The sequence below is a fragment of the Artemia franciscana genome, chromosome 4 (genome assembly GCF_032884065.1).
Source record: "Artemia franciscana chromosome 4, ASM3288406v1, whole genome shotgun sequence".
NCBI classification, from domain to species: Eukaryota; Metazoa; Arthropoda; class Branchiopoda; order Anostraca; family Artemiidae; genus Artemia; species Artemia franciscana.
This window is the reverse complement of record NC_088866.1, coordinates 44,585,957-44,613,088: the sequence shown is the minus strand read 5'-3', so window position 1 is coordinate 44,613,088 and position 27,132 is coordinate 44,585,957. Positions and strand designations below refer to the sequence as shown.

Here is a 27,132-nt window from a genome sequence, read left to right as displayed (position 1 = left end):
TTTCCTTTTTTTTAGTTTTTTTTTATTTTTTATTTTTTTTAGTTTTTTTACCTTTTTTTAGTTTTTTTAGTTTTTTAGCTTTTTTACTTTTTTTTATTAGTTTTTAGTTTTTTTTGTAGTTTTTGCCTTTTTTTAGTTTTTTCCGTTTTTTTTTAGTTTTTTATTGGTTTTTACCTTTATTTTAGCTTATTTTTCAGTTTTTTCCTTTTTTTTTAGTTTTTTTTAGTTTTTAGTTTTTTTAGTTTTTTACCTTTTTTTAGTTTTTTTAGTTTTTTTAGTTTTTTAGCTTTTTTATTTTTTTTTATTAGTTTTTAGTTTTTTTTTGTAGTTTTTGCCTTTTTTTAGTTTTTTTAGTTTATTAGCTTTTTTATTAGTTTTTAGTTTTTTTTGTAGTTTTTGCCTTTTTTTAGTTTTTTTAGTTTTTTAGCTTTTTTATTTTTTTTATTAGTTTTTAGTTTTTTTTGTAGTTTTTGCCTTTTTTTAGTTTTTTCAGTTTTGACGTCACCTGATCCAGTTTTTTCAGGTGACGTCACCTGATCCATCCACAGACAGACAGACAACTTATTTTTATATATATATATATATATATATATATATATATATATATATATATATATACATATATATATATATATATATATATATATATATATATATATATATATATATATATATATATATATATATATATACTAGCTGTTGGGGTGGCGCTTCGCGCCACCCCAACACCTAGTTGGTGGGGGCGCTTCGCGCCCCCCCCAAGCCCCCCCGCGCGCGTAAGTCGTTACGCGCCATAATAGTTACGCGCCATTGTAGTTGTGTCCCTATGTCCCACCTGTGAATATAGATATATATATATATATATATATATATATATATATATATATATATATATATATATATATATATATATATATATATATATATATATATATATATATATATGGTTTTAACTACGTAAAACTTGCGAATATACAACATTCTTTGCTGTCCCATTGTCTTTGCATATAAATAGATTGTCAGGTTTACCGACTCTTGAACATGCAACATATAATGGTCCATGGGAAAACAATCTGTATTCAGATCTATACCTCATGATTCTAATGATTGCCCTTGAGCTTTGTTGATGGTGATTGCTAATCGACCATTCCCTGTCCCAGTGTCCCGGTCGTCATTTACATCCCCCTGTTTCCCCCGGTGTCCCCGTTGTAGTTGTGTCCCTGTGTCCCGGTCGTCATTTATATTCCCTGTGTCCCGGTCGTCATTTGTATCCCGGTGTCCCGGTCTGTATATACATTCGTTTTTTAGTTTTGTTTTTCTCCTTTATTTTTTTTCCTTTTTTTTTCTTTTTTAGCTTATTTAGATTTTTAGATTTTTTAGTTTTTTTATTAGTTTTTAGTTTTTTTTTCTTTTTAGTTTTTTTGTCCCGGTCGTCATTTATATCCCCCTGTTTCCCCCGGTGTCCCCGTTGTAGTTGTGTCCCTGTGTCCCGGTCGTCATTTATATTCCCTGTGTCCCGGTCGTCATTTGTATCCCGGTGTACCGGTCTGTATATACATTCGTTTTTTAGTTTTGTTTTTCTCCTTTATTTTTTTCCTTTTTTTCTTTTTTAGTTTATTTAGATTTTTAGATTTTTTATTTTTTTTATTAGTTTTTAGTTTTTTTTTCTTTTTAGTTTTTTTGTAGTTTTTACCTTCTTTTTAGTTTTGTTAATTTTTTTTTTTACTTATGTCCTGGTCGTCATTTATACTCCCTGTGTCCCGGTGCTTTGTTGATTGCTAATCGAACATTCCTTTTGTCCTGGTCGCTTTCTCTTTGAGTGTCGTCATTTATTTTTTCTTTTTTAGTTCTTTTAGTTTTTACCTTTTTTAGTTTTTTTTAGTTTTTTAGATGAAAATTTTTTTTAGTTTTTTCCTTTTTTTCTTTTTAGTTTTTTATTGGTTTTTACCTTTATGTTAGCTTATTTTTCAGTTTTTTCCTTTTTTTTTATTTTTTTTTTATTTTTTATTTTTTTTAGTTTTTTACCTTTTTTAGTTTTTTTTAGTTTTTTTAGTTTTTTTAGTTTTTTAGCTTTTTTACTTTTTTTATTAGTTTTTAGTTTTTTTGTAGTTTTTGCCTTTTTTTAGTTTTTTCAGTTTTTTTTTAGTTTTTTATTGGTTTTTACCTTTATTTTAGCTTATTTTTCAGTTTTTTCCTTTTTTTTAGTTTTTTTTAGTTTTTAGTTTTTTTAGTTTTTTACCTTTTTTTAGTTTTTTTAGTTTTTTTAAGTTTTTTAGCTTTTTTATTTTTTTTATTAGTTTTTAGTTTTTTTGTAGTTTTTGCCTTTTTTTTAGTTTTTTTAGTTTTTTAGCTTTTTTATTAGTTTTTAGTTTTTTTTGTAGTTTTTGCCTTTTTTTAGTTTTTTTAGTTTTTTAGCTTTTTTATTTTTTTTATTAGTTTTTAGTTTTTTTTTGTAGTTTTTGCCTTTTTTTAGTTTTTTCAGTTTTGACGTCACCTGATCCAGTTTTTTCAGGTGACGTCACCTGATCCACGATCCACAGATCCACAGACAACTTATTTTTATATATATAGATAGTTTTTTTTTTTTACTTATGTCCTGGTCGTCATTTATACTCCCTGTGTCCCGGTGCTTTGTTGATTGCTAATCGAACATTCCTTTTGTCCTGGTCGCTTTCTCTTTGAGTTTCGTCATTTATTTTTTTCTTTTTTAGTTCTTTTAGTTTTTACCTTTTTTAGTTTTTTTTAGTTTTTTAGATGAAATTTTTTTTTAGTTTTTTCCTTTTTTTCTTTTTAGTTTTTTATTGGTTTTTACCTTTATTTTAGCTTATTTTTCAGTTTTTTCCTTTTTTTTAGTTTTTTTTTTATTTTTTATTTTTTTTAGTTTTTTACCTTTTTTTAGTTTTTTTAGTTTTTTTAGTTTTTTAGCTTTTTTACTTTTTTTATTAGTTTTTAGTTTTTTTGTAGTTTTTGCCTTTTTTTAGTTTTTTCAGTTTTTTTTTTAGTTTTTTATTGGTTTTTACCTTTATTTTAGCTTATTTTTCAGTTTTTTCCTTTTTTTTAGTTTTTTTTAGTTTTTAGTTTTTTTAGTTTTTTACCTTTTTTTAGTTTTTTTAGTTTTTTTAGTTTTTTAGCTTTTTTATTTTTTTTATTAGTTTTTAGTTTTTTTTGTAGTTTTTGCCTTTTTTTAGTTTTTTTAGTTTTTTAGCTTTTTTATTAGTTTTTAGTTTTTTTTGTAGTTTTTGCCTTTTTTTAGTTTTTTTAGTTTTTTAGCTTTTTTATTTTTTTTATTAGTTTTTAGTTTTTTTTGTAGTTTTTGCCTTTTTTTAGTTTTTTCAGTTTTGACGTCACCTGATCCAGTTTTTTCAGGTGACGTCACCTGATCCATCCATCCACAGACAGACAGACAACTTATTTTTATATATATAGAAGATATATATATATATCTATATATATAAAAATAAGTTGTCTGTGGATCTGTGGATCAGGTGACGTCACCTGAAAAAACTGGATCAGGTGACGTCAAAACTGAAAAAACTAAAAAAAGGCAAAAACTACAAAAAAAAACTAAAAACTAATAAAAAAAATAAAAAAGCTAAAAAACTAAAAAAACTCAAAAAAGGCAAAAACTACAAAAAAAACTAAAAACTAATAAAAAAGCTAAAAAACTAAAAAAACTAAAAAAGGCAAAAACTACAAAAAAAATTAAAAACTAATAAAAAAAATAAAAAAGCTAAAAAACTAAAAAAACTAAAAAAACTAAAAAAAACTAAAAAAAGGTAAAAAACTAAAAAAACTAAAAAAAAGGAAAAAACTGAAAAATAAGCTAAAATAAAGGTAAAAACCAATAAAAAACTAAAAAAAAACTGAAAAAACTAAAAAAAGGCAAAAACTACAAAAAAAACTAAAAACTAATAAAAAAAGTAAAAAAACTAAAAAACTAAAAAAACTAAAAAAACTAAAAAAAGGTAAAAAACTAAAAAAAATAAAAAATAAAAAAAAACTAAAAAAAAGGAAAAAACTGAAAAATAAGCTAAAATAAAGGTAAAAACCAATAAAAAACTAAAAAGAAAAAAAGGAAAAAACTAAAAAAAATTTTCATCTAAAAAACTAAAAAAAACTAAAAAAGGTAAAAACTAAAAGAACTAAAAAAGAAAAAAATAAATGACGACACTCAAAGAGAAAGCGACCAGGACAAAAGGAATGTTCGATTAGCAATCAACAAAGCACCGGGACACAGGGAGTATAAATGACGACCAGGACATAAGTAAAAAAAAAAACTAACAAAACTAAAAAGAAGGTAAAAACTACAAAAAAACTAAAAAGAAAAAAAAACTAAAAACTAATAAAAAAACTAAAAAATCTAAAAATCTAAATAAACTAAAAAAGAAAAAAAAAAGGAAAAAAATAAAGGAGAAAAACAAAACTAAAAAACGAATGTATATACAGACCGGGACACCGGGATACAAATGACGACCGGGACACAGGGAATATAAATGACGACCGGGACACAGGGACACAACTACAACGGGGACACCGGGGGAAACAGGGGGATATAAATGACGACCGGGACACCGGGACAGGGAATGGTCGATTAGCAATCACCATCAACAAAGCTCAAGGGCAATCATTAGAATCATGAGGTATAGATCTGAATACAGATTGTTTTCCCATGGACCATTATATGTTGCATGTTCAAGAGTCGGTAAACCTGACAATCTATTTATATGCAAAGACAATGGGACAGCAAAGAATGTTGTATATTCGCAAGTTTTACGTAGTTAAAACCATATATATATATATATATATATATATATATATATATATATATATATATATATATATATATATATATATATATCTATATTCACAGGTGGGACATAGGGACACAACTACAATGGCGCGTAACTATTATGGCGCGTAACGACTTACGCGCGCGGGGGGGCTTGGGGGGGGGGGCGCGAAGCGCCCCCACCAACTAGGTGTTGGGGTGGCGCGAAGCGCCACCCCAACAGCTAGTATATATATATATATATATATATATAAATAAGTTGTCTGTCTGTGTGTCTGTCTGTGGATCAGGTGACGTCATGTTTCTGTGTTGACTGACGTCATGAAATTAGTTGTCGTCATTTTTGCTTTGACGGTGACGTCATTCAAGATATTTAAGACATATGTTCACGTAGAAATCTATTAATGTTTAAGTTTAAAATGACTGATGAACTTACTATGGCAAAAGCCGATGAAGATGCTCAAAGAGTCTATGCCAAAAAACTTGCTGCTGATAGAGAAAGTCAGAAAAGAAAGCGTGCCGAGGAATCAAAAGAACAGCAAGGAAACAGGCTTGAGGCTAAAGAACGCAAAACCGCGCAGTTAGATGAAGATCCACCTGGACAGTGAGAGTCAAAACATATCAAAACTGAAAATGATAGCGATGATGATTGGGTTTGGGATTTTGACTTGGATAAGGTCATCAATGCCTACCAGATTTTAGTTTAAAAAAAAAGGGTTCGGCGATATGTATTTCATAGTGAAGCTGAAAAATAAAGAAGAAAAAGAAAACTGAAAAAAGAAAAAATGTAAAAAACTAAAAAATACTAAAAAGAAAAAACACTCAAAGAGAAATTACAGACCGGGACACAAATGACGACCGGGACAGAGGGAATATAAATAACGACCGGGACACTCAAAGAGAAATTACAGACTGGGATACCGGGACACAAATGACGACCGGGACACAGGGAATATAAATGACGACCAGGACACAGGTATTTAAGAATATCGTTCAAAGACAAATTTTTAATTGTAAGAAGACCGTTGAAAGAGAAATTTCTAATTGTAAAATGACTGAAGAACCTACAATGGCAATGGTACCTCCATCGAAGTAGATAACCAGTGGGTTGTTCCATATTCCCCATTAGTGCGAAACGTCAACCCCAAGTCAAATTCGTGCATTGTTTGGCATCATTTTAACAACTTGCTCTCCATCAGCTCCTACAGAGTTATGGGAAAAATATAAGTCAAAAATGTCCGAAGATATACTCCATCGAAAACAGTTAGAGACTTCAGATATGACTTTTGATTTTACATCAGAAATTTATAACTACACTTTAGTTATTATAGAAGATTTGTGCGTACGTATGGCAAACAAACCTCTTCAGGATTTGGGAATGCCTTCACCTAACCGTATCGCTGCTGTTTCGACATGTGTAGAATTGGATTGTGAAAAAAGTTACAGTACGAATGATCTATTGTCGTATGTACAAAATAACATTTCCAAGTTAACGTCGGAACAAAAAGACATTTATGATACGATAGACTCAATTTCAGGACGTATACAACTACCTGCTGATTTCTGTAATTTAGTGACGTCCAAAAATGAATTGATTGAAAAAGTATTTCCGTATATTCTAAAAAATTATAAAAATAATAAATGGCTAAGTGAAAGAGCGATTCTCGCACCCAAAAATATAGACGTCCACGAAATCAACAATATTGTTTTGACCAAGATTCGAGACCAGGCAGTCCTTTACAAGTCAGTCGACACAGTTTTGGAACCAAATGAAGCGGTTAATGATCCATCTGAATTTTTAAATTCCATAGATCTTTCAGGGTTTCCACCACACGTGCTACAACTAAAAATAGGCGTACCAATAATACTTTTAAGAAATATCAACCCACCAAAGCTTTGCAATGGCACGCGACTTGCCGTAAAAAAAACAATGGAAAACCTAATAGAGGCCACAATCTTGACAGGGCCTTTTGAGGGTGAGGCTGTTCTTATTCCTCGCATTCCCACGATTCCAACGGATCTGCCTTTTCAATTTAAAAGATTGCAATTCCCAATTCGATTAGCATTTGCAATCACCATTAACAAAGCTCAAGGTCAATCATTAGAAAAATGTGGTATAGATCTCAATACTGATTGTTTTTCCCATGGACAATTGTACGTTGCATGTTCGAGGGTCGGTAAACCTGACAATTTATTTATATGCAGCGACAATTGGACAGCGAAAAATGTTGTATATTCGCAAGTTTACTCAGTTAATTTGTATTGTATCTATCTATCTATCTATCTATATAAAAACGAGTTGTGTGTATGCATGTTTGTTTGTAAAAAGAGCGTTTGCATATGACGTCATTATTAGTACATACGGCTTTGTATATGCACAGACAATGGGAAAGCCAAGAATGTTGTATATTCGCAATTTTTACGTAGTTTAACTCCTGCAGACGAAATGAATGCTTGCCTGAAAAATTCTAATTTATGGGCACACGTAAAAATATTAAAATTAACTACAAATATGCGTGTCCGATTGCAAAACGATGACTCTGGTCAAACATTTTCAGATCAATTGCTGGCAATTGGAAACGGGAAGCTCCCAGTTGTGGGAAAGCCAAAAATGTTGTATATTCGCAATTTTTACGTAGTTTGAAACACATATATAAATCTATCTATATTCACAGGTGGGACACAGGGACACAACTACAATGGCGCGTAACTAATATGGCGCGTAACGACTTACGCGCGCGGGGGGGCTTGGGGGGGGCGCGAAGCGCCCCACCAACTAGGTGTTGGGGTGGCGCGAAGCGCCACCCCAACAGCTAGTATATATATATATATATATATATATATATATATATATATATATATATATATATATATATATATATATATATATATATATATATATATATATATAATGTGTGTGTATATATGTGTTTAAAAACCACATTTTGATGAAAGCCCTGTTTTCACAACGGAAAACTAATCAACCAATAAAATGCGAGAAAACATTTTTCAACACAGGAAGAAAAACGGCTAATTTCAATTGCGTAATGCGAGAATACTGGTTCTTCAACATAACAGAGGAAAACGGCTAATTTCCATTGCGTAATTGAGTACATTATAAGGGGGAAAAGCAGAAATAAAGAAAATAAAAAATAACGAAAAATTATGCAGTAAACACGAAATAAGCGATCTTTACTCTCGAAGGAACAGAGGAGACCAAGTGCAATTTTCAATCAAATTTTTCATTGCAAGACCAATCCCAAATTTCTCATTCAAATTATGAAATATTTTACATGTTTTCTCATTATTGTCCCCCCTCCCAAAAAATACCTGCCTATGTGCCTCACCCTTGATGTAGCCTTTTGAGGTCTCTAGCCCCACATTTTGGTGTAACATTTGTTAACCGACCATTTTGGGTGGTTTATTCTAATTTCGCTGTATATGTTGAAGCTTACATAATAATCCATATTAAATTAAGGACAGTTAGTCCTGTAAAGGAATACACTAAGAACTTTTCTTCAGCCAGCTCTATAGATTAGCTCTGAAGCTTGGCCTCCATAGGAGCTTTTATTAAAAGGGTTTCCTGTAATTGAATTTAAAACTTTGATAACTTAGAGTACCTAATGAGATCTGAAACTAACTTACCTTAATACTTGAAATTTGAAGTGCCGTGGACAGTAAAAATGGAATCTCGTTGTTTGAATTGGTTATTAGGCGATATCACGGATGGCTCATGTTTGGGAGGGCTCAAAAAAGAAAGCATCAAAAACTTGTTTCTATGCATTTTATGACCTTGTTAAGAGTCTGCCAAAAATTTTGGGGGAGGGCGGTTCAAACCCCCTAATCCTTCCCCTGAGTACGGCCTTTATTGGGTGAGTGGAAACTTACACAGCCGTAAGATATGTAAAGGTTAATAAGATATAATAAGATGTTTATACAAGTTCTTACAAAATCAGGAAACATGGGATATTCAATTTTTAATGAAAGACATCCATGTACAATTGACCTATTTCGGTTGTAGCAGGCTGGCAAATTTAAAAAAAAATGAAACTCATGGGTGGGAAATACGCAAAAATAAGTTGTAAACACTTGGTACCAAACTGTTTAAGAGGGTGTAGCATTCCTTTAAAGGCTTAGTTGCCTTTCGGAATCAAGACATTTGTAATGTTCCGATTTTTTAGAGACGAAAAGTCTTGTCAAATTTATCTAATTCCTTTTGCTGATTGTTCAACTTGGCAACACTTACAGAAATGGGATGCTATAAAAAGTGTCTAATTTTGAAACAATCCAAAGTATAATAGCGGAAAATTACGGTCGCTAGGTATGAATCGACCTCAGATAGGTCCAAGCGGCTAAAATTATTTTATTTTGATGTTTTTGGACACCTAAAATTTCAATCAATAAATTACCTACTTCAAAGCACTTAACCATACCCTTTTAAACAATTTTCATTCTTAAGGACCAAATGATAATTATTTAGTTTCAAAGTGAGTGTTTTGACACCTGTAATCCAGAAATTATGAGTAGGAAGTAGGCATATTAATCTTTAATTTGACGCTTGTCAAAGCAAATCCAAATTATGCGTGCTTTTTGATAGTAGGCTTAAGGACAGAAAGTTGATGGGAAAGGTGTGCTTTCATAGCAGGATATATTTGTAAATGCAAGGTTCAGATTTTAAACAATTCTTACTAAGAGCTGCAAAGCAAATAGAAGGTTCTATTTATTTTCACTTCCACTACTATTGCTACTGTCACTACTACTACTATTGAACTGGATCAAAAGGGTTTAAGTGAATCCAGGTTGTCAAAATGTTATAGATACGATGTCTCAGGAACAGAAAAGAGCATTAAGTTTTATTTTTCAGGGAAGTTGAGGGGGTTGTAAGAGTAAATCAAAAGGGCTAAGTGTATGCAGATTGTCAAAAAGGCATGTGTGCAATATCTCAGGAACAGCCAGAAAATTAACGCTGAAACAAAGAATTGTTGTGGCAAGCAAAAATAGGGGTGTTACGTTGAAACCAAAAATGGTTGTGACAAGCGAAAATTGCACCTCTGAAACATCTTTGTGGGCATAGAGTTTGGACATGACGAGTTTCTAACCCTTTAGTTGTGTGGAATCTTACAATAAATTTTAACGATTTGTTCCTTTTTTTTCTTTACTGAGTAATGATGGCGTCATAGTTTGAAACACGCAAATACAAACAAATTGCTTGTGATTATATTACACCAAAATTACTTTTGTCTTTTTTTCGTTTTTTGTCACGCATTCATGAACGCTGATTAAGGCTTTAGTTTAATTCAATGATATTAATGTCTGGAACACTAATAGGATGCTTATTATGTTTAGAGGGTATATAGATGGCAGATGTTCCAGTGGCTTCAATTCATGAAAAATGTAGAAGGGCGAGCTGAAACGTATTTTTCAAAATTGGGGGGCCTTTTTTTTCAATTTTTCTCTGAAAATGCAAAAAAAGTATTTTCAACTCAAATAACGTCAAAAAGTAATTTCCAAAAACAAGAGGGTTCTAACATTGAAATGGCGTATATATGATCTCTGTGTCCTAATAATTGATTGTGAATTTATTCATATATGAGATTTTTTAATTGATTTTAGTTTTTTTTAACCATGAAAACCATATAAAATTAATCTGTTAAAAAAAAAACATTGGAAAATGGTAGTGACGTATGGGTCACCCTGTATATCCTCATGTGCAAACATAATTAAACAAAAACATTATGCTTACTAAGCGTTGAATTTGTGTTTGTAGATTTGGCATTTCCATATCAAATATGAAAGATATGAATATGGATGGTTTTGATGATGTGGCCATTGGTGCTCCGTTTGAAGACAGAGGGGTTGTTTACATTTATCTTGGATCAAAAGATGGAATTATTCCCGAGCCAAGTCAGGTAGGCTGTCCTACAATATTATTATGGTTATTGATCCTAGTGTATCAGGCGTGAGTAGTGACAGAGGGCGTATCCAGGATTTTTGTTCGAGAAGGGGGGAGATAAAGAAAACTTTAAAAAGCATGTCAAAAATTGTTTTATCTGAACTTTTGTTTACTTTTACGAGTCGGACAATCATTTATTGGGGACTCTGAGCCCGGTAACTCCCCTCCCTTAATACGGTCTTGGTGATTTTTGTTTAAATGTATGATTTTTGTGAAAAAACTGAATTTAGCTCTATGCTACGATAGTTTTTAAATATACCGATCTCTCTCTCTCTCTCTCTCTCTCTCTCTCTCTCTCTCTCTCTCTCCCTCTCACTCTCTCTCTCTCTCTCTCTCTCTCTCTCTCTCTCTCTCTCTCTCTCTCTCTCTCTCTCTCTCTCTCTCTCTCTCTCTCTCTCTCTCTCTCTCTCTCTCTCTCTCTCTCTCTCTCTCTCTCTCTCTCTCTCTCTCTCTCTCTCTCTATGTTTACAAATATTTACCGTATTCCATTTTGATATAGGCTACAACCCTCCGCATTGAAAAATGGAAAACAGGGGGGGGTGTCTTCAGTAGAGGGATAATGTGGAAATTTTATGTAAGTTCTACTTCCAAGATCTTGGGAGGGGATATCCTCTTTAGATAAGCGTCTCTATAGGAGTAGAGGGCTGAAATTGTGCCTTTCCCCCCCTATGAAGTCCCAACATTTTAACGATTTTCTTATATTATTCCATGTTATCTTTATTCTCGCCTCTTTTTTTGAGCAACCCCTTGACCCCCTAAGTATATAAATGCGCATATGCCTAGGGCTGTTTTTTAATGTTTTTGTTTAAGAAATATTATACAATTTAAATATTGACCTGGCCTTACACTTGTTTAGCCGTGGGAAGTGCGCTGTCACAATGGTAAACAGCTGTTTCGTTTAGTGATTATTCACTTTTAAAATCGATGCCATGGTTCTCACGGTTCTGAAAACTTATTTGAATATTTAAAATTCTTTGTTTTCTTTGTCAAATTTGACTCACAAAAGAGTGGGTGTTGTCGGACCAATTGTTTTATCTTGTTAACCTCTATTAACCCCATTGGGTTGAAAGAGGGACTAATTTCCGAGTTAGAACGTCCCGCCTTTATGATATACGACCTGAATGCCGGCGCATGCTCTTTTGAATAATTGAGAGCATGATCGCTCTCCCAGATAAGTGACATAGTTATTAATTTTATGGTCGATGGTTCACCCATGGTCTATTCAAACGGATTTCTAGACAATTTTGCTTAGCGAAGACAACAGATAGGCTATCAATAAAAAAGATATAGATTCTTCGTTTTCAGCACTCACATGATCGGATGTTCGCTTTCTGAAAAGAACATCTAAGAGCGAGAAATTGCCTCCTATCAAAAAGCATGTAGACCTTGTGGCGGAGGGTGAATAACCCCTCGTTTAAAAGGAGAAATGTTTTTATTTATATTCTAAAGGAGACTCATTCTTGTATCTATGTTGTTTTTTTATTTACATTTTGATGGGTTTGTAGACCTAAATAATAATAAGTTATGTTTTAGCTTTAAAGTTGTACAAACTTTTAACCTAAGCTACCTACTGCTACCCAAAAAAAAAAGCATATGGAATTCATATCTACTGAATTTTGGCTGAAAGTTCAGATGCCTGAATAATTTTTTAATTCTATCATCTTCTTCAATATGTTTAGCATAATATAGTATGATACAATTTAGTGTAATATAATTGTTTAATTAGTAAAATATAATAATTTGAATAATTAAATAAAATTAATCATTTAATTAATTTAATCTATTTTGATTACAATTCTATTAAAAATAGTTTAATAGAATGGCATTCTTATAGCCACGCATGGTACAAGCCACCTCAAGCCCATGGTTTTTGACAGTGGGCAAGCCCTGGCCCGAAACATGTTTTTCAGTTTTTCCGTCCCCGTGTTGAATCGGTCTCTTCCCTTATGCGTCTTGGATATTCCCGCCCAACTACCATAGAAAAAAAAATTGATTCAATTTCGTTTGTTTTTTGTTTTGTTTTTACTTTTTATTTTTGGTTTCAGAAAAAAGTCTTAAAGTTTCTCTTGTGTTAATTTTTTGATAAATATATTTTTAGTTAGCGTTCTACATTTTCATATTCCTCAGAATTTGTTTGGTGACAAAAGCTAAAAGGGCCTTTTTTGGAAGTTTCATCGAAAAAAAGGATTATATATATATATATATATATATATATATATATATATATATATATATATATATATATATATATATATATATATATATATATATATATATATATATATATATATATATATATATATATATATATATATATATATACTTTCAGTCATTTTAGCTGCCCTTTCTGGATAACTAAGACAGCTGCCCAGAATGGGTAGCCAATAATCCTGTCTTTTGAGGACCTGCTTCTTCCTGTGGGAAGCTTTAAGCCAGTAGATCGAAAGAAAAGACAAATTTCACCTGTTTGGTTCTTCTGTGAAGTTATAAGTTGTTAAAGCGAAGGCAAATCTGTCTAGTCACATTTTACACTGAGTCCTTCTGTTTCTGTGTGCAGCTAATCTGTCAAGATGTATTTATGTGAGAAATTATAGCTGTTAATTGTCGTGTTTCATCAAGAGAAAGAAACATCGAACATAAACAACAAGAAAGCTGCTATAAATAATGGCACACGTTCATTTGACAAATTAAGATAGTAAGGAATTCTTTAAGTTAAAGGGGTAGACTATTAACTTGGTCGGTTCGTCGTATGCTACCACCTGCTTGTAAAATTACTAGTTAAAATTAGTAACTTGAGCTGTCAGCGTTTTTCTTTGGTGCCAAATGGACTTGAAAGAAGGGTAGCCTAGGTTTTGTGATACTGAAGATTAAGCAACAATTTTTATTTGATAGAGATGAAAATTGTCCCATTTAGTGCAGGCTATAGTACTGGGAGGTTATAGTGCAGCTTTTTTTTTAGCTTGCTATATAGTAAGTAACCGTTTCCGTGGCATCACTTTTTTCAGGACTATATCGAGGATTTTGTTCTGGGGGTACCAAAATTATTTTGTTCAGGGGTATCAATTCTTTTTACCTATATTTTCCAAGATCAGTTTACGAGTCGAACAAATGTTTTGAGGGAGTTTAGTTCAAACCTTGTACCTTCTCCTTCCTTGAGACAAACATCGCTTTCTTTTATTATAAAGTTTGGTGTTTTACAATGACTCAAACTCATATAGCATGCCAAAGAGAAGGAAAAAAAAAAATCACATTCCCTTCTACACTACAGTCTCTAATATTCGCGTAACTACAGTTTTGAGCTCTTGTCAGTTTTAGATTTAATCAAGGGGGTGCCAAATTTCATAACTAACGTACAACAGGCTACGTGTGTCAATCGTGGCGGACGTTTGCCGCGCTGTGACCACTGTGCCAAGTATGGCGGAACTGTTCGTCATTCAAGTTGCGCGTGCCAATCGTGGTTGAAGTGTGCCAAGCGTTATGGGAACTGTGCCAAGCATGGCGGAACTGTTCTGCATTTAAGTTCCGCGTGCCAATCGTGGTGGAAGTGTGCCAAGTGTTGTGGGCACTGTGCCAAGCATGACAGAACTCTTCGGCATTCAAGTTGCGCGTGTCAATTGTGGTGGAAGTGTGCCAAGCGTGATGGACACTGTGCCAAGCATGGCAGAACTGTTCGGTATTCAAGTTCCGCGTGCCAATCGTGGTGGGAGTGTGCTAACCGCTTTGGTTACTGCCAAGCATGGCGGAACTGCTCGGCATTCAAGTTGCGCGGGCCAATCATAGTGGAAGTGGGCCTAGCGAGGTGGGCACTATGCCAAGCATGGCAAAACTTTGGCGTTCTGAGATTGACATCAGGGGGTGGAAAGTGAGCACCACTTAAATTTAGTAATACTCTTACTGCTCCTGACTAAATGGTGTTGCCCAATGCTAGAAACAACCCCCAAAATATCGATACTCGGTGGTGTAATATCGAAAGACCGATACTCGTAATAAGTGTCGATACTTTCGATAGACATGCATTACCCTTTGGAATAAGTTTCAACAATGTCTGGAATACAGTTATGCCATTTTTCGATGCCAAAATAAAACCAATTTTGGTCATAGCACATAGTGGTTGTAGGCCTACTTATGTCCAAAAGTGGTTGTGCCTTTCCCCCCTGAAGCAGTTCATTCAGTTGTGCCGTGTAAATTTCAGAGATTAATTAAAACGCTCAAACAAACTCAAATTCCCCAGTTGAGCGCTTGTGCAGGATTTTTTTTTCGGGAGGCATCTCAATAAACTAATTTTCGGGGGAGGGGTGGTCATTGAGGCCTATCCCCTGTGCATGTCCCTGAGAGGATAAATTATATTTACCCTCATATGTATAAGCCCCAAGAAGTTAGATACAGTCCATCATTTTGGACACAACGGATATTAGGTTATTATTGTCTGATCAGTTCCGCACTCCTCTTTCTACAAAGTGATAATTTAAAACTACGTATATGCCCTTATTTCTGCATGTGTGTGTCATAAAGCAGATTTACATCCGTTGTGAAAGGATAGAAACCAGAAGTGGAAGTTGATAATTCTTTGCTGTGTTTTTAACACCATCTTATATGACCAAAGACTTTGGGACATTAGAGACATGAGAAATAAATTCAGTTCCAAAATATACCAGAATCACCCGATCATTACGTTATTTACCCCAATTTCTTATATTTTTCATATTTAATTTGGTACCCATCCGACATTTTAACAGCCGAAAATGAATCTTTTGTATGCCCCTGGTATTACTACCCCCCTGGAAGTCACCGTCTTGCAGTACCACCGGCAAAAATTTACAAAGTGGTGTCATTTACACCACACAAAATTTACAAAGTTCATTTAGACGCGACGGGTAGCATGAAACCCAGGGTTGTTCCCAGGATTCGATCTTGCGGGAGAGCTGGTAGCTATCTCGGAGGAAGTGACGCTTCACCTTAAAAACAAAACAAAAAACATCTTATATGTCTAGCAGTTAAATAGACAAGCTTGTGTATTTTCATGCTGTTTCATTTCGAGAGGTGAGTGGGACCACATCTTGACCTTTATCTTTGGGAATGGTCTGAATGCAGCCCCGTAAAGAATTTCTTTGAAATATAGATAACATCCCTTCCTGATTGATACCGAACAAAGCGAAATTATTTAATCGATTTCCAACCGTCGGATAAATTACCAAAGATTACCCTTTTCAGTCAATCGTCTAGGGCTAAACGGAAAGCATTTCGTCCTTAGTTGGGGTGGGAGGATTTCGTAAAGAAAGATTTAAGGCAAATGAGAATTACCCGTAAGGGTGTAAAGAGGGAGACTTTGAATAGGTCGGGATTGAGAAGGAGCGTGCGTAGCTGTATTTGCCCCCGGCGACTTGGTGCTGCGCTTAGTTGTTAGTAGTAGTAGTAGTAAAAGATAAAGAGCGAATTTTTGGTCCTTTTTAATTAATAACGCCACGAACAATCTCATCATTTGACAGGTCAAATTCTTTGACAACCAAAAAAAAAAAAAAAAACTAATTCGCTGAAATTCCTTGTTGATCCAATTGATATTTTTTTTAATCCAATACTAAAATTGAATTACTTATCAATAATTATGATTAATTACTTCCTTTTAGCAATAGCCAATATTTAGTTACTTTTATGTTTCATTGTTATATTAGTTACTATTGTTTATTGATATTATTTATGAAGCAAGAGGCGAACAAAGGAGTGGATCTAGTTGGTGCCGGGACAAGAATGGTATTTTGTGCCCCCGGTCAACAAACCCAATTATATATATATATATATATATATATATATATATATATATATATATATATATATATATATATATATATATATATATATATATATCTATACTAGCTGGGTACCAGCTGCTTCGCCGCCGGGCCCCAGCACGGCACTTGTTTTTTTTTTTTTTTTTTTTTTTTCATTTTTAGTTCTTTCTTTTTTAGTTTTTTTCTTTTTCAAAACACAAATTCAGTTGCTATTGGACAATTCGAAGCGTAATATTTAAAAACAAGATTGTTTTTCTTAGCTAAGGAACAATAATAAAAAACAACAACTAATCGTTTGAATAAGAAGAGCCAAGAAATTCGAAAAAACTTAAGTATGTCGTATACTGTCGATGGTAGTCGGTGGCGATATTGGGGACACGTGGTTAGAATGAGAAGCAGTCGCCTGCCCCAGTGTGTTTTTGGTGTTTGGGTCCTCTCGGAGTTCGACGGCACGGGCGACAGAAGGCTACAGTTGGACGATGCCTTGAAAAGACACAGCACTTTCAAGATGATCCCTTGATTATCTCTACCTAAAGGCACAGGAGAGGTCATCCTGGAGAGGCATTGTTGCCGCCTTGTACGCCGACCGACGTGGGAAGTCCTAAGTAAATAATTAATATCTGGGGTTCCGGTCCTAGAGCCCCGGATATTGGATACGTACATGATCTACGCTGTAAACGTTGGTTGAGAATCCATCGCTGCAAATTTTCTTAGAGTTAGCAAACACTTTTGTTAGTTTCTTGCAAATACCTGTAGAGATAGGCTAGCGTAGTAAGCTAGGCTGAATATTCTTTCCAGGCATGTGTATTTTTAAATCCCCCGCGCAATTAATACTTTCCTGAGAATAGTCAGCTAGCAATTGAATCGTGTAAAAAATCCTTATTTTTTAAGGACCTTCGATTAGACCTAGACTATCTTTAATAAATAAATTTGATCCACTGTTCTTCCTTGTACTTGCGGTCACAGGATTGCCACTAATGGCTGCCACATTGAACCTTATAAGGACTTGTATGATATTGCTAGACCATCACCATGGAAGAAATGTAATAAATATTCTGCAATTTTCCTAAGGGCCGCTACTTATCTGCGGACCATAATTCATGTGCAAACTCTGTTATTTTCAGCAATAAAATTTTACATATAGTTAATTAGAGTTCTCTTCATACACATAAAATGTCATTAGCATTTGATGTTTCAGCTATAGTCAATCAAAGATACCATTTAGAATGTGTGCATGTAGTAGCGTTCAAGGGTGGCCTACTTTCTGCCATCTGGTGTACAATTTTGGAACGGCACTTGTTCCGTCATACCTAGATCACTTGTACCACACTGAACCTACTCGCATCACACATTGTACACTTCATACTATGCAGAGAGTGTGCCACCTGGTGAACGTGATTTTTAAACTGGGTAACCCCTTGATCGTAGTAAAATTAGGACTGATGTATGAAAAAGCAACTTGTTTTAGTGTATATGTGATTTGAAGAAACGAAGTTATTCATTAATATGAATAACTTCGTTTTCAGACTTGACTCTATAGTAGATTAAATAAAATAAAAACAAGTTTTTTTAACGGAAAGTAAGGAGCGGCATTTAAAACTTAAAACGAACAGAAATTACTTCGTATATGAAAGGGACTGCTTCCTCATCAACGCCCCACTCTTTATGCTAAAGTTTGACTCTTTCTCTTAACTCTACTTTTTAAAACAGTAAAAAACTTTAGCGTGAAGAGCGAGGCGTTGATGAGGAAGCAGCCCCTTTCATATACGAAGTAATTTCTGTTAGTTTTAAGTTTTAATGTCGCTCCTTACTTTCCGTTAAAAAACTTGTTTTTTTTATTTAATTTCTGAACGTTTTTGAATCAATGCTTGTTTTGATTTTGGCTCTCCGCAGATGAATAAATCAAACGAAATATGCATATTTATTTTTTTTTTTTTTTGGCTAAATGACTTTCTCATAATTTTGATCGAATGATTTTGAGAAAAAAGGAGCAGGGGAGGAGGCCTAGTTGCCTCCCAATTTTTTGGTTACTTAAAAAGGCAACTAGAACTATTAATTTTTTACGAATGTTTTTATTAATAAAAGATATACGTAACTTACAAAGCTTATGTAACGAACTTCTGTATTCTCATGTTTTTATTACGTATATGAGGGGGTTCACCCCCTCGTCAGTACCTCGCTCTTTACACTAAAGCTTAAATGTTGTCCCTATTTCTTGAGAATGACCCCTGAATCACAAAAGCCGTAGAATAAATAGTTGAAATTACTAAAAATACTTTAGCGTGAAGAGCAGGGTATTAGGAGGGGGTAAGCCCGTCATATGCGTAATAATTTCTGTTCGTTTTAAGTTTTAATCATTCTCCTTACTCTCAGTTGAAAAAACTTTTTCATATTTATTTTTTCATTGTTTTTTTTTTAAATAATGCTAGAAAATTCTGCGCTCCCTTCATGAAAATTTTCTTCCCCCATGACAAATTCCTCCAAGGAAAGCTCCCCCAACATATCTCCCTCTTCTCAACACCCCCCCCTTAACCTGAAAATCCCCCTGAAAACGTCTGTACACCTCCAAATAACCATTACTATATGTAAGCACTGGTCAAAGTTTGTAACTTGTAGCCCCTCCCACGGGGACTGTGGGGGAGTAAGTCGTCCCCAAAGACATAGTTATAAGATTTTTCGACTACGCTGAATAAAATGGATATCTCAGAATTTTGGTTTGGTGACTTTGGAAAAATAAATGGCGTGGGAGGGATCTAGGTGTTCTCCAGTTTTTTGGTCACTTAAAAGGGCACTAGGACTTTTCATTTCCGTCAGAATGAACCCTCTCGCAAGATTCTAGGACCACTGGGTCGATACGATCACCCCTGGGGAAAAAAAACAAACTAACAAATAAACACGCATCCGTGATCTGCCTTCTGGCAAAAAATACAAAATTCCACATTTTTGTAGATAGGAGCTTGAAACTTTTACAATTGGGTTCTCTGATATGCTGAATCTGATGGTGTGATTTTGTTAAGATTCTGTGACTTTTAGGGGTTGTTTCCTCCTATTTTCTAAAAAAAGCAAATGTTCTCCGGCTCGTAACTTTTGATGGGTGAGACTAAACTTGATGAAACTTATTTATGTAAAATCAGCATTAAAACGCGATTCTTTTGATGTAGCTATTGGTATAAAAATTCCATTTTTTTTTAGTTTTGATTACTATTGAGCCGGGTCGCTCCTTACTACAGTTCGTTACCACGAACTGTTTGATTGAAATCGGACTAAATTTGGGTGAAGTTAGACTGTTGCAGCCATTGTCGATAATTGGAGGGGCTGGGCTTGATTTGAAAATAGATTCTGGGGTGTTTTTTTTAATTTAAAAGGAAAACAAAACTGTACCCTTCCCTAAAATTTTGAAAATACACTTTTTCCCCCCGCTACATTTTTGTGAATTGACGCCATTGGTTGCAGTACTGAGAATAATCCATTCTGAATAAATAGAAGGCTCAAGACATGCATGTACACACAGATTTGTTTCGGGGGGCTCATTGATGCTAGCAGATTTGATTTATAATTTGAGAAAGAACTTCCCAGAAATTCAGGAAGATTTAAGTTTCTGGATGTCCGTTCGTCCTAATAAATTGCGCAAACAAATTTATGGCAATTTTGGAAGAGCATGATCTCCCTCAAATATGGGTTGAGATTGAAATGAAAAGTGCACAATTGTAACCCCCTTGGTTCAAAACCCTTAATCGGAGGTTTTCAAACCCCTCCCCCTTGCATATTAAATACCCGAGAAAATGACTTTTTAGCCCATGTATCACTGATGATTCCCTTTTTTGTTTCTTGTCTTCTTGCAAAAGTTAAATTTTCTTTAAAATTCCACGCTGGTATTCATCAGCATTATCAAAATAGCATGAGCTAACGAGGTTGCGGTAGGCTATACTAATTTCATGTTGGAAATTTTTCTCAGTGTCTAGATCTTAGAAGTCACAATCATATAATCCTTCTGAAGAAACCTTGTTCGGGTTTTCGAGCGTGGTCTGCCAGTCCCATTTGCATACCCCCCCCCCCCCCTGTATCACTGTTTTGACCATCTGTATGAAATTTGAACCAACAGTAGCGTGGTATTCTGATCTCACTTAAAAGAAAGTGTGTTTGACTGGCTGTCAGTGGCGCTTTGGCTAAAGGCGTAAAATACCACTTTCCCTTCCAATATCTACAAACGTTTATTGACAGTTGTGGAGTCAGTACGCTGCTCCTGTGTTCGTAGTTACCGGTGATTTCAATCAAACTCACAAACAATGGTGTCCAGCATTTTCGACTTACAGCAAGTTGAGAAAATTGCAGCCCACCAGAGTGGTATTACACTAGATCTCGTACTTACCCACCTTTCTGACTTTTACCTCCCTCGCCGTTCCCTCGGTTCACTACAAAGCTCCCGTCATTTCATCATTCTGTTGCAAACTAAGACTCCTTTCCTCAGACCAAAAGAGAATAGGTTTACAGCTCGGCCCATGACCAAAGAGTCTATCTGGTCTTTTGGGAGATGGATAGGAACCTTCGATTTTGACGAAAATGGTTTATTAACATATCAACCTTAAAGTCGAGTGAGTACGTTTTCTACTCCTGCAGAAATGCCATGAACATTTCCATACTAAACGGTTATGGTAAGTTACAGTGACAAAGCTTGTATAACTGAAACCCTAATTATGACCCTCTGCAAGCTGCATGCGGGTGGTTTAAACCTTTGCTGCGAAGAAACTCCGTATCCACATCGTGAAAGTTAGCAGGGCGGCACAGAAAGCATACATTCACGGTAAAGTTTCGCCATTTCTGACGGCTGACCCCCTAAAACTGCTGACTCCCGGGTGAAGCGGCTATCTGGTAAGAGTGTTGTTCCCTCCTCTTATTGCCCCCAAAGCAAATGCTCGACACTCGAAAAAGTTCGAGCTAATAAGATGCAGAACAAATCGATTCAGCAGTTCTTTTATCCCGTTTTATACAAGTGTCAATAATTATGCTTAGTTGTAAGAGATAGCGTAATTTAGTTGAGGCTTTTGCCAATCCCAATGAACGCTGTTTTAAAGAAATGAATCTTAAACTTTCTTGAATGACATTACGTAAGTAGAAAGAAAGTGATGCCAGCTGGTCAATTTCATCAAACTGTTGATTCTAATTTGAGACAAATGGTATATTTTTTAGTACCCGTCATACATGTGCTTGATGGTGAGCAAGGGCATTGGTCCAAGGTAGTGATACTTGGGGATGACGTTTTAAAACTGAAAGTGATGTATTTGGACCACATTTGCCACACTGTCGACGCTGTTGTCAAAGACAACATCATTTGTAGGAAATTCGCATTGTAAAGGGGATTTTGTCAACTTATTGAGCATATATTTATTGATCTTTTTAGATTATCCGAGCAGAAGATATACCAGGTGACCCACCGGTTACATTTGGTGCAGCCTTGAGTGCAGGATTAGATCTTGATAGAAACGGGTACCCGGATCTGCTCGTTGGGGCCTATGAAGAAGCCAAGACATTTTTGATCATGACAAGGCCTATTATAGGCATAACTACGAGTGTCCTATCAGAAGAAAACCTGAAAAATGTTGATCCAAATCGCAAGGGCTGTGAGAAATACCCAAACGCTACTGAAGTATGGTAAGTGATTTTCAGGATAAATTTTCATTGCGATGTCGCTTGTTGTGGTTATTTTAGTATAAAAACAGTGGTTCTTTCACAAGGCAGCGTAGAATATTTCACACTGGCGTAACCTAAGATTTTATGTTACGTTATGTAATCTTACGTAGCAGATTTTGTCCGTAGTAGAATGGAGTTCTACATAGCACTTTACGTTGGGAAGTTTTTGTTACGTTAAGTAAAAGCAATAGGCTGTAGCAGCAACAAAATGGAACTTCTGGACGAGCTATTCTCAAAATGAGATAACAATCTTTTCTTAGAAAGTTTCGCACGTTTGCTCGGATCTTGAATCTCCAAAATAGTTCCATATTTTTAGTTTGAAAAGTTTGCTTATGTAGTGGCGTGATTTGGTCAAAATCCTGGGGGGGGGCAAAGTTGGAGCCAATTTTCCCAATTCAAGTGAAAATGACAGTAAAGATTGACGATTGAGCCATTTGGTACCATGAAAGTACTATAAAGCTTAATATATACTAAAGAAAACTGATCCATTTCTGTTGATGCTTAAATTATGCAGACTTATCTTAGTTTTGACAAGATTTTTTAAGAAACTAAATTTCAGCTTGGAGGGTGGGGGAAAACTTGGGTCTTGGGGGGGACCAAGGTCTTGGAGGAGCGATTCGTCCCCCTAGAGAATTTTGCCCCTGCTTATGTGATGATCATGATTCTAAACGATGATTATGGTGATGTAATGGAATTTTACGGTAGTCTAGTGTGAAAGGGTTTGCTTAATTGTGGAAGGTTATGCGTAGCGTAGCTTAAACACTTAGCGTAGAAAATTACGCTCGTAGTGTGGTAGCTGCTTAACTGATGCTACTGATCCTTTGAGAGATCTGATTATTTTGGATGACCTTGCTGACTTGCTGAGTAGTTTGGATGACAAATAAGTATTCAATCAGTAGATTTAAACAATTTTTGAGGGAATATTAGCTAAGCATGACAAAACGAGAAAATGTAACGAACAAAAACTAGGAAAATTGCAGTCAGTGGAAAAAGACAGAACGATGCAAATATTCTTAGTGTTTGTCTTTTATTCTTATTTTTTCAAGGTTTGTTTTTTATACTGTCCTATGGATTTGTATATGTATTTTTGTATTCTTAATTCTTGACTGAGGACAGCTTAGTAGGGGTCTTGACAAAATTGCTTGTATTGTACTCTTTTATTCTGGCTAGGGTTTTCCTGGTTTTTTCTTCGTTAGACCTACGTGTTCTAGTTTTGTCAATAATTGTCTTTTATAATTTTAAAATAGTGTTTCTAAAAAAAAAAACAACTTAAAAGCCCTGAAACATATGACAAAGAACAAGAAACTTCGAAGAATTTTACAAAGTAATGGTTTAAAGGTAGCTTTAGAGGGTAGTAATACTTTTGGTAGTTTTCTAAATTCTGGGAACGATTAAACTTCATTGGAGAGGCAAAGTGGGGTCTTTCAGATCCCTTGTACTTGCGGAAGCCCGTATATGGGACGTTATAACCAGAATAAAAAAAAACAAGTTTTGACTGAAAGTAAGGAGCAACATTAAAACCTAAAACTAACAGAAATTATTATGTATATGAGGGGGGCTGCTTCCTCCTCAAAACTTCAATCTTCAAGCTAAAGTTTTTCGGCACTTAAAAAACAACAACGTATTGTTAATTTAGACGACCCTTGTGTTTCAGGATTCGTTTTTGAAGAATTAGGACAAACGTAAACTTTACCGTAAAGAGCGAGGTGTTGAGGAGGGGGATACTCTCTCATATGCATAATAATTTCTGTTCGTTTAAAGTTTTAATGTTGCTCCTTACTTTCAGTTGAAAAAAACTTATTTTATTTAATTTCTAGTGATTTTTTTAAATAATGCCAGGATATCTGGTTCCACGGAAAAATCACCCTCCCCACGGAAATATTCTGTGGATAATTCAATTCTGACGAAAATTTACCCCGGAAAATTACCCTTAACATCTCCACGCGTAAAATTGAACCGGTGGAGAGAAAGCAAAACATATCAAGAAATTTTCCTCAGTGTAAAATTTCCTCTGAGAAGTTTACCTTCTGGTAACTTCCTTCTCACGAAAAACCCTTCCCTTGCAAAATCCCCGCAGCGGAAAACTCCCCCCACTCCCCACTTGTAGAATGTATGAATAGTTCCCAATAACAAATATCATACGTAAACAAAAGACAATTTTATAACTTAAAGAGCTCTCCCCGGGGGCTGTGGGGGTCATGTTACCTCCAAATACATATTTATTGGGCCTTTCAACTATGCTGAACGAAGTAGCTATCTCAAAATTAAAAAAAAGTGGCGTGGAAGGGGGCCTAGTTGCTCTCGAATTTTTTGGTAACTTAAAATGTAGAACGTTTCATTTTCATTAGAATCTCCCGACGTTCTATGTCCACTGGCTCGATACGATCACTCCTTGAGAAAAAAAAAACAAAAAAACAAATAAACACGTATCCGTGCGATCTTTTTTCTGGCAAAAATTACAAAATTCCACATTTTTTCAGATATGAGCGTGAAACATTGACGACAGGGTTCTTTGATACGCTGAATTTGATGATGTAATTTTCATAAAATTTCATGACTTTTAGGGAGTTTTTCCTCCTTTTTTGAAAATCAGATAAAAATTCTCAGATTCGTAGCTTTTGATGGGTAAGCGTAAACTTAATGGAACTTATGCATTTTGAATCAGCATAATAAGCCATTTTTTTTATTAATCTATTGGTATCAAAATTCCGTGCTTTGGAGTTTCGGTTATTACTGAGCCTGGTCGCTTGTTACTTACAGTTCTTTATCACCAACTGTTTGATAATGTACGTTAGATTTCCAGGGACCGGGGTTTAATGTCAATTTTCAGGGGAACGATTCAAATTAAGAAAATTTTATCCTAAAAACTAGGTGTGAATAGAGACGCAGTTGAATTTGGCTTGAATTTTATTTATAATAATTTACTGAAGTCAGATAAAGTAAGGTTCATTTATCCCAATGCGTTTGACCTCTGCCCACCTTTTCAAACAGTTCGTGGTAACGAACTGTAGTAAGGAGCGACCCGGCTCAATGGTAACCAAAACTCTAAAAAATGGAATTTTGATACCAATAGCTACATCAAAAGAATCGCATTTTAATGCTGGTTTTAAATATATAAGTTTCATCAAGTTTAGTCTTACCCATCAAAAGTTACGAGCCTGAGAAAATTTGCGTTATTTTAGAAAATAGGGGGAAACGCCCCCTAAAAGTCATAGAATCTTAACGAAAATCACACCATCAGATTCAGCGTATCAGAGAACCCTACTGTAGAAGTTTCGAGCTCCTATCTACAAAAATGTGGAATTTTGCATTTTTTGCCAGAAGGCAGATCACGGATGCGTGTTTATTTGTTTTTTTGTTTTTTTGTTTTTTTGTTTTTTTTTTCTTTTCCCCAGGGGTGATCGTATCGACCCAGTTGTCCTAGAATGTTGCAAGAGGGCTCATTCTAACGGAAATGAAAAGTTCTAGTGCCCTTTTTAAGTGACCAAAAAAATTGGAGGGCACCTAGGCCCCCTCCCACGCTAATTATTTTCCCAAAGTCAACGGATCAAAATTCTGAGATAGCCATTTTATTCAGCGTAGTCGAAAAACCTTATAACTATGTCTTTGGGGACGACTTACTCCCCCACAGTCCCCGTGGGAGGGGCAACAAGTTACAAACTTTGACCTGTGCTTACATATAGTAATGGTTATTGGGAAGTATACAGGCGTTTTCAGGAGGATTTTTTTGGTTTGGGGGAGGGGTTGAGAAGAGGGGGATATGCTGGGGGAACTTTCCTTCGAGAATTTGTAATGGGAGAAGAAAATTTCCATGAAGGGAGAGCAGGATTTACTAGCATTATTTAAAAAAAACAATTAAAAAATAAAAGTGAAAAAGCTTTTTCAGCTGGAAGTAAGGAACAGCAATAAAACTTAAAACAAACAGAAATTATTACCCATATGAGGGGCTCACCTCCTTCTAATACCTCGCTCTTTACGCTAAAGTATTTTCGGTAATTTCAACTACTTATTCTACGGCTTTTGTGATTCAGGGGGTCATTCTTAATGAATTGGGATAAAATTTAAGCTTTGGTGTAAAGAGCGAGGTACTGACGATGGGGCGAATCCCCTCATATATGTAATAAAAACATGAGAATACAAAAGTTCTTTACGTAAGCTAATTTATAAGTTACGTAAATCTTTTACCAATAAAAAGATTCGTAAAAAATTAAAAGTTCTAGTTGCCTTTTTAATTAACCAAAAAATCGGGGGGCAACTAGGCTTCGTCCCCCGCTCTTTTTTTCTCAAAATCATTCGATCAAAATTATGAGAAAGCCATTGAGCCAAAAAAAAAAAATATGCAAATTTCGTTTTGATCATTCCTCTGCGGAGAGCCAAAATCAAAACATGCATTGATTCAAAAACGTTCAGAAATTAAATAAAAAAAACAAGTTTTTTCAACTGAAAGTAAGGAGTGACATCAAAACTTAAAACGCACAGAAATTACTTCGTATATGAAAGAGGCTGCTTCCTCATCAACGCCCCGCTCTTTACGCTAAAGTTTTTTACTGTTTTAGAAAGAAGAATTGAGAGAAAGAGTCAAACTTTAGCGTAAAGAGCGGGGCGTTGATGAGGAAGCAGCCTCTTTCATATACGAAGTAATTTCTGTGCGTTTTAAGTTTTGATGTCACTCCTTACTTTCAGTTGAAAAAACTTGTTTTTTTTATTTAATTTAGTTCAAATAAAGCTAACGAACCGGAACCTAGTAGGTCAATAAGTATTACTTCCGGTATTGCATTGAAAAAATAAAAGCAATGAACAATACGTATTTATTTTATTTTGTATATATATATATATATATATATATATATATATATATATATATATATATATATATATATATATATATATATATATATATATATATATATATATAT

The 27,132-nt window shown here is 34.5% G+C and overlaps 1 protein-coding gene across 1 annotated transcript in view; it reads left to right on the top strand.

The window, feature by feature from the left end:
- The window catches only part of LOC136025780 (integrin alpha-PS1-like), a 136,671-nt gene that overhangs the window by 22,152 nt on the left and 87,387 nt on the right, over nucleotides 1-27,132 (top strand). The window contains exons 4-5 of the mRNA XM_065701767.1: nucleotides 10,557-10,698; nucleotides 21,927-22,177. Coding sequence (XP_065557839.1) covers nucleotides 10,557-10,698; nucleotides 21,927-22,177 — 393 coding nt within the window. The remainder of the gene's footprint in view (nucleotides 1-10,556; nucleotides 10,699-21,926; nucleotides 22,178-27,132) is intronic.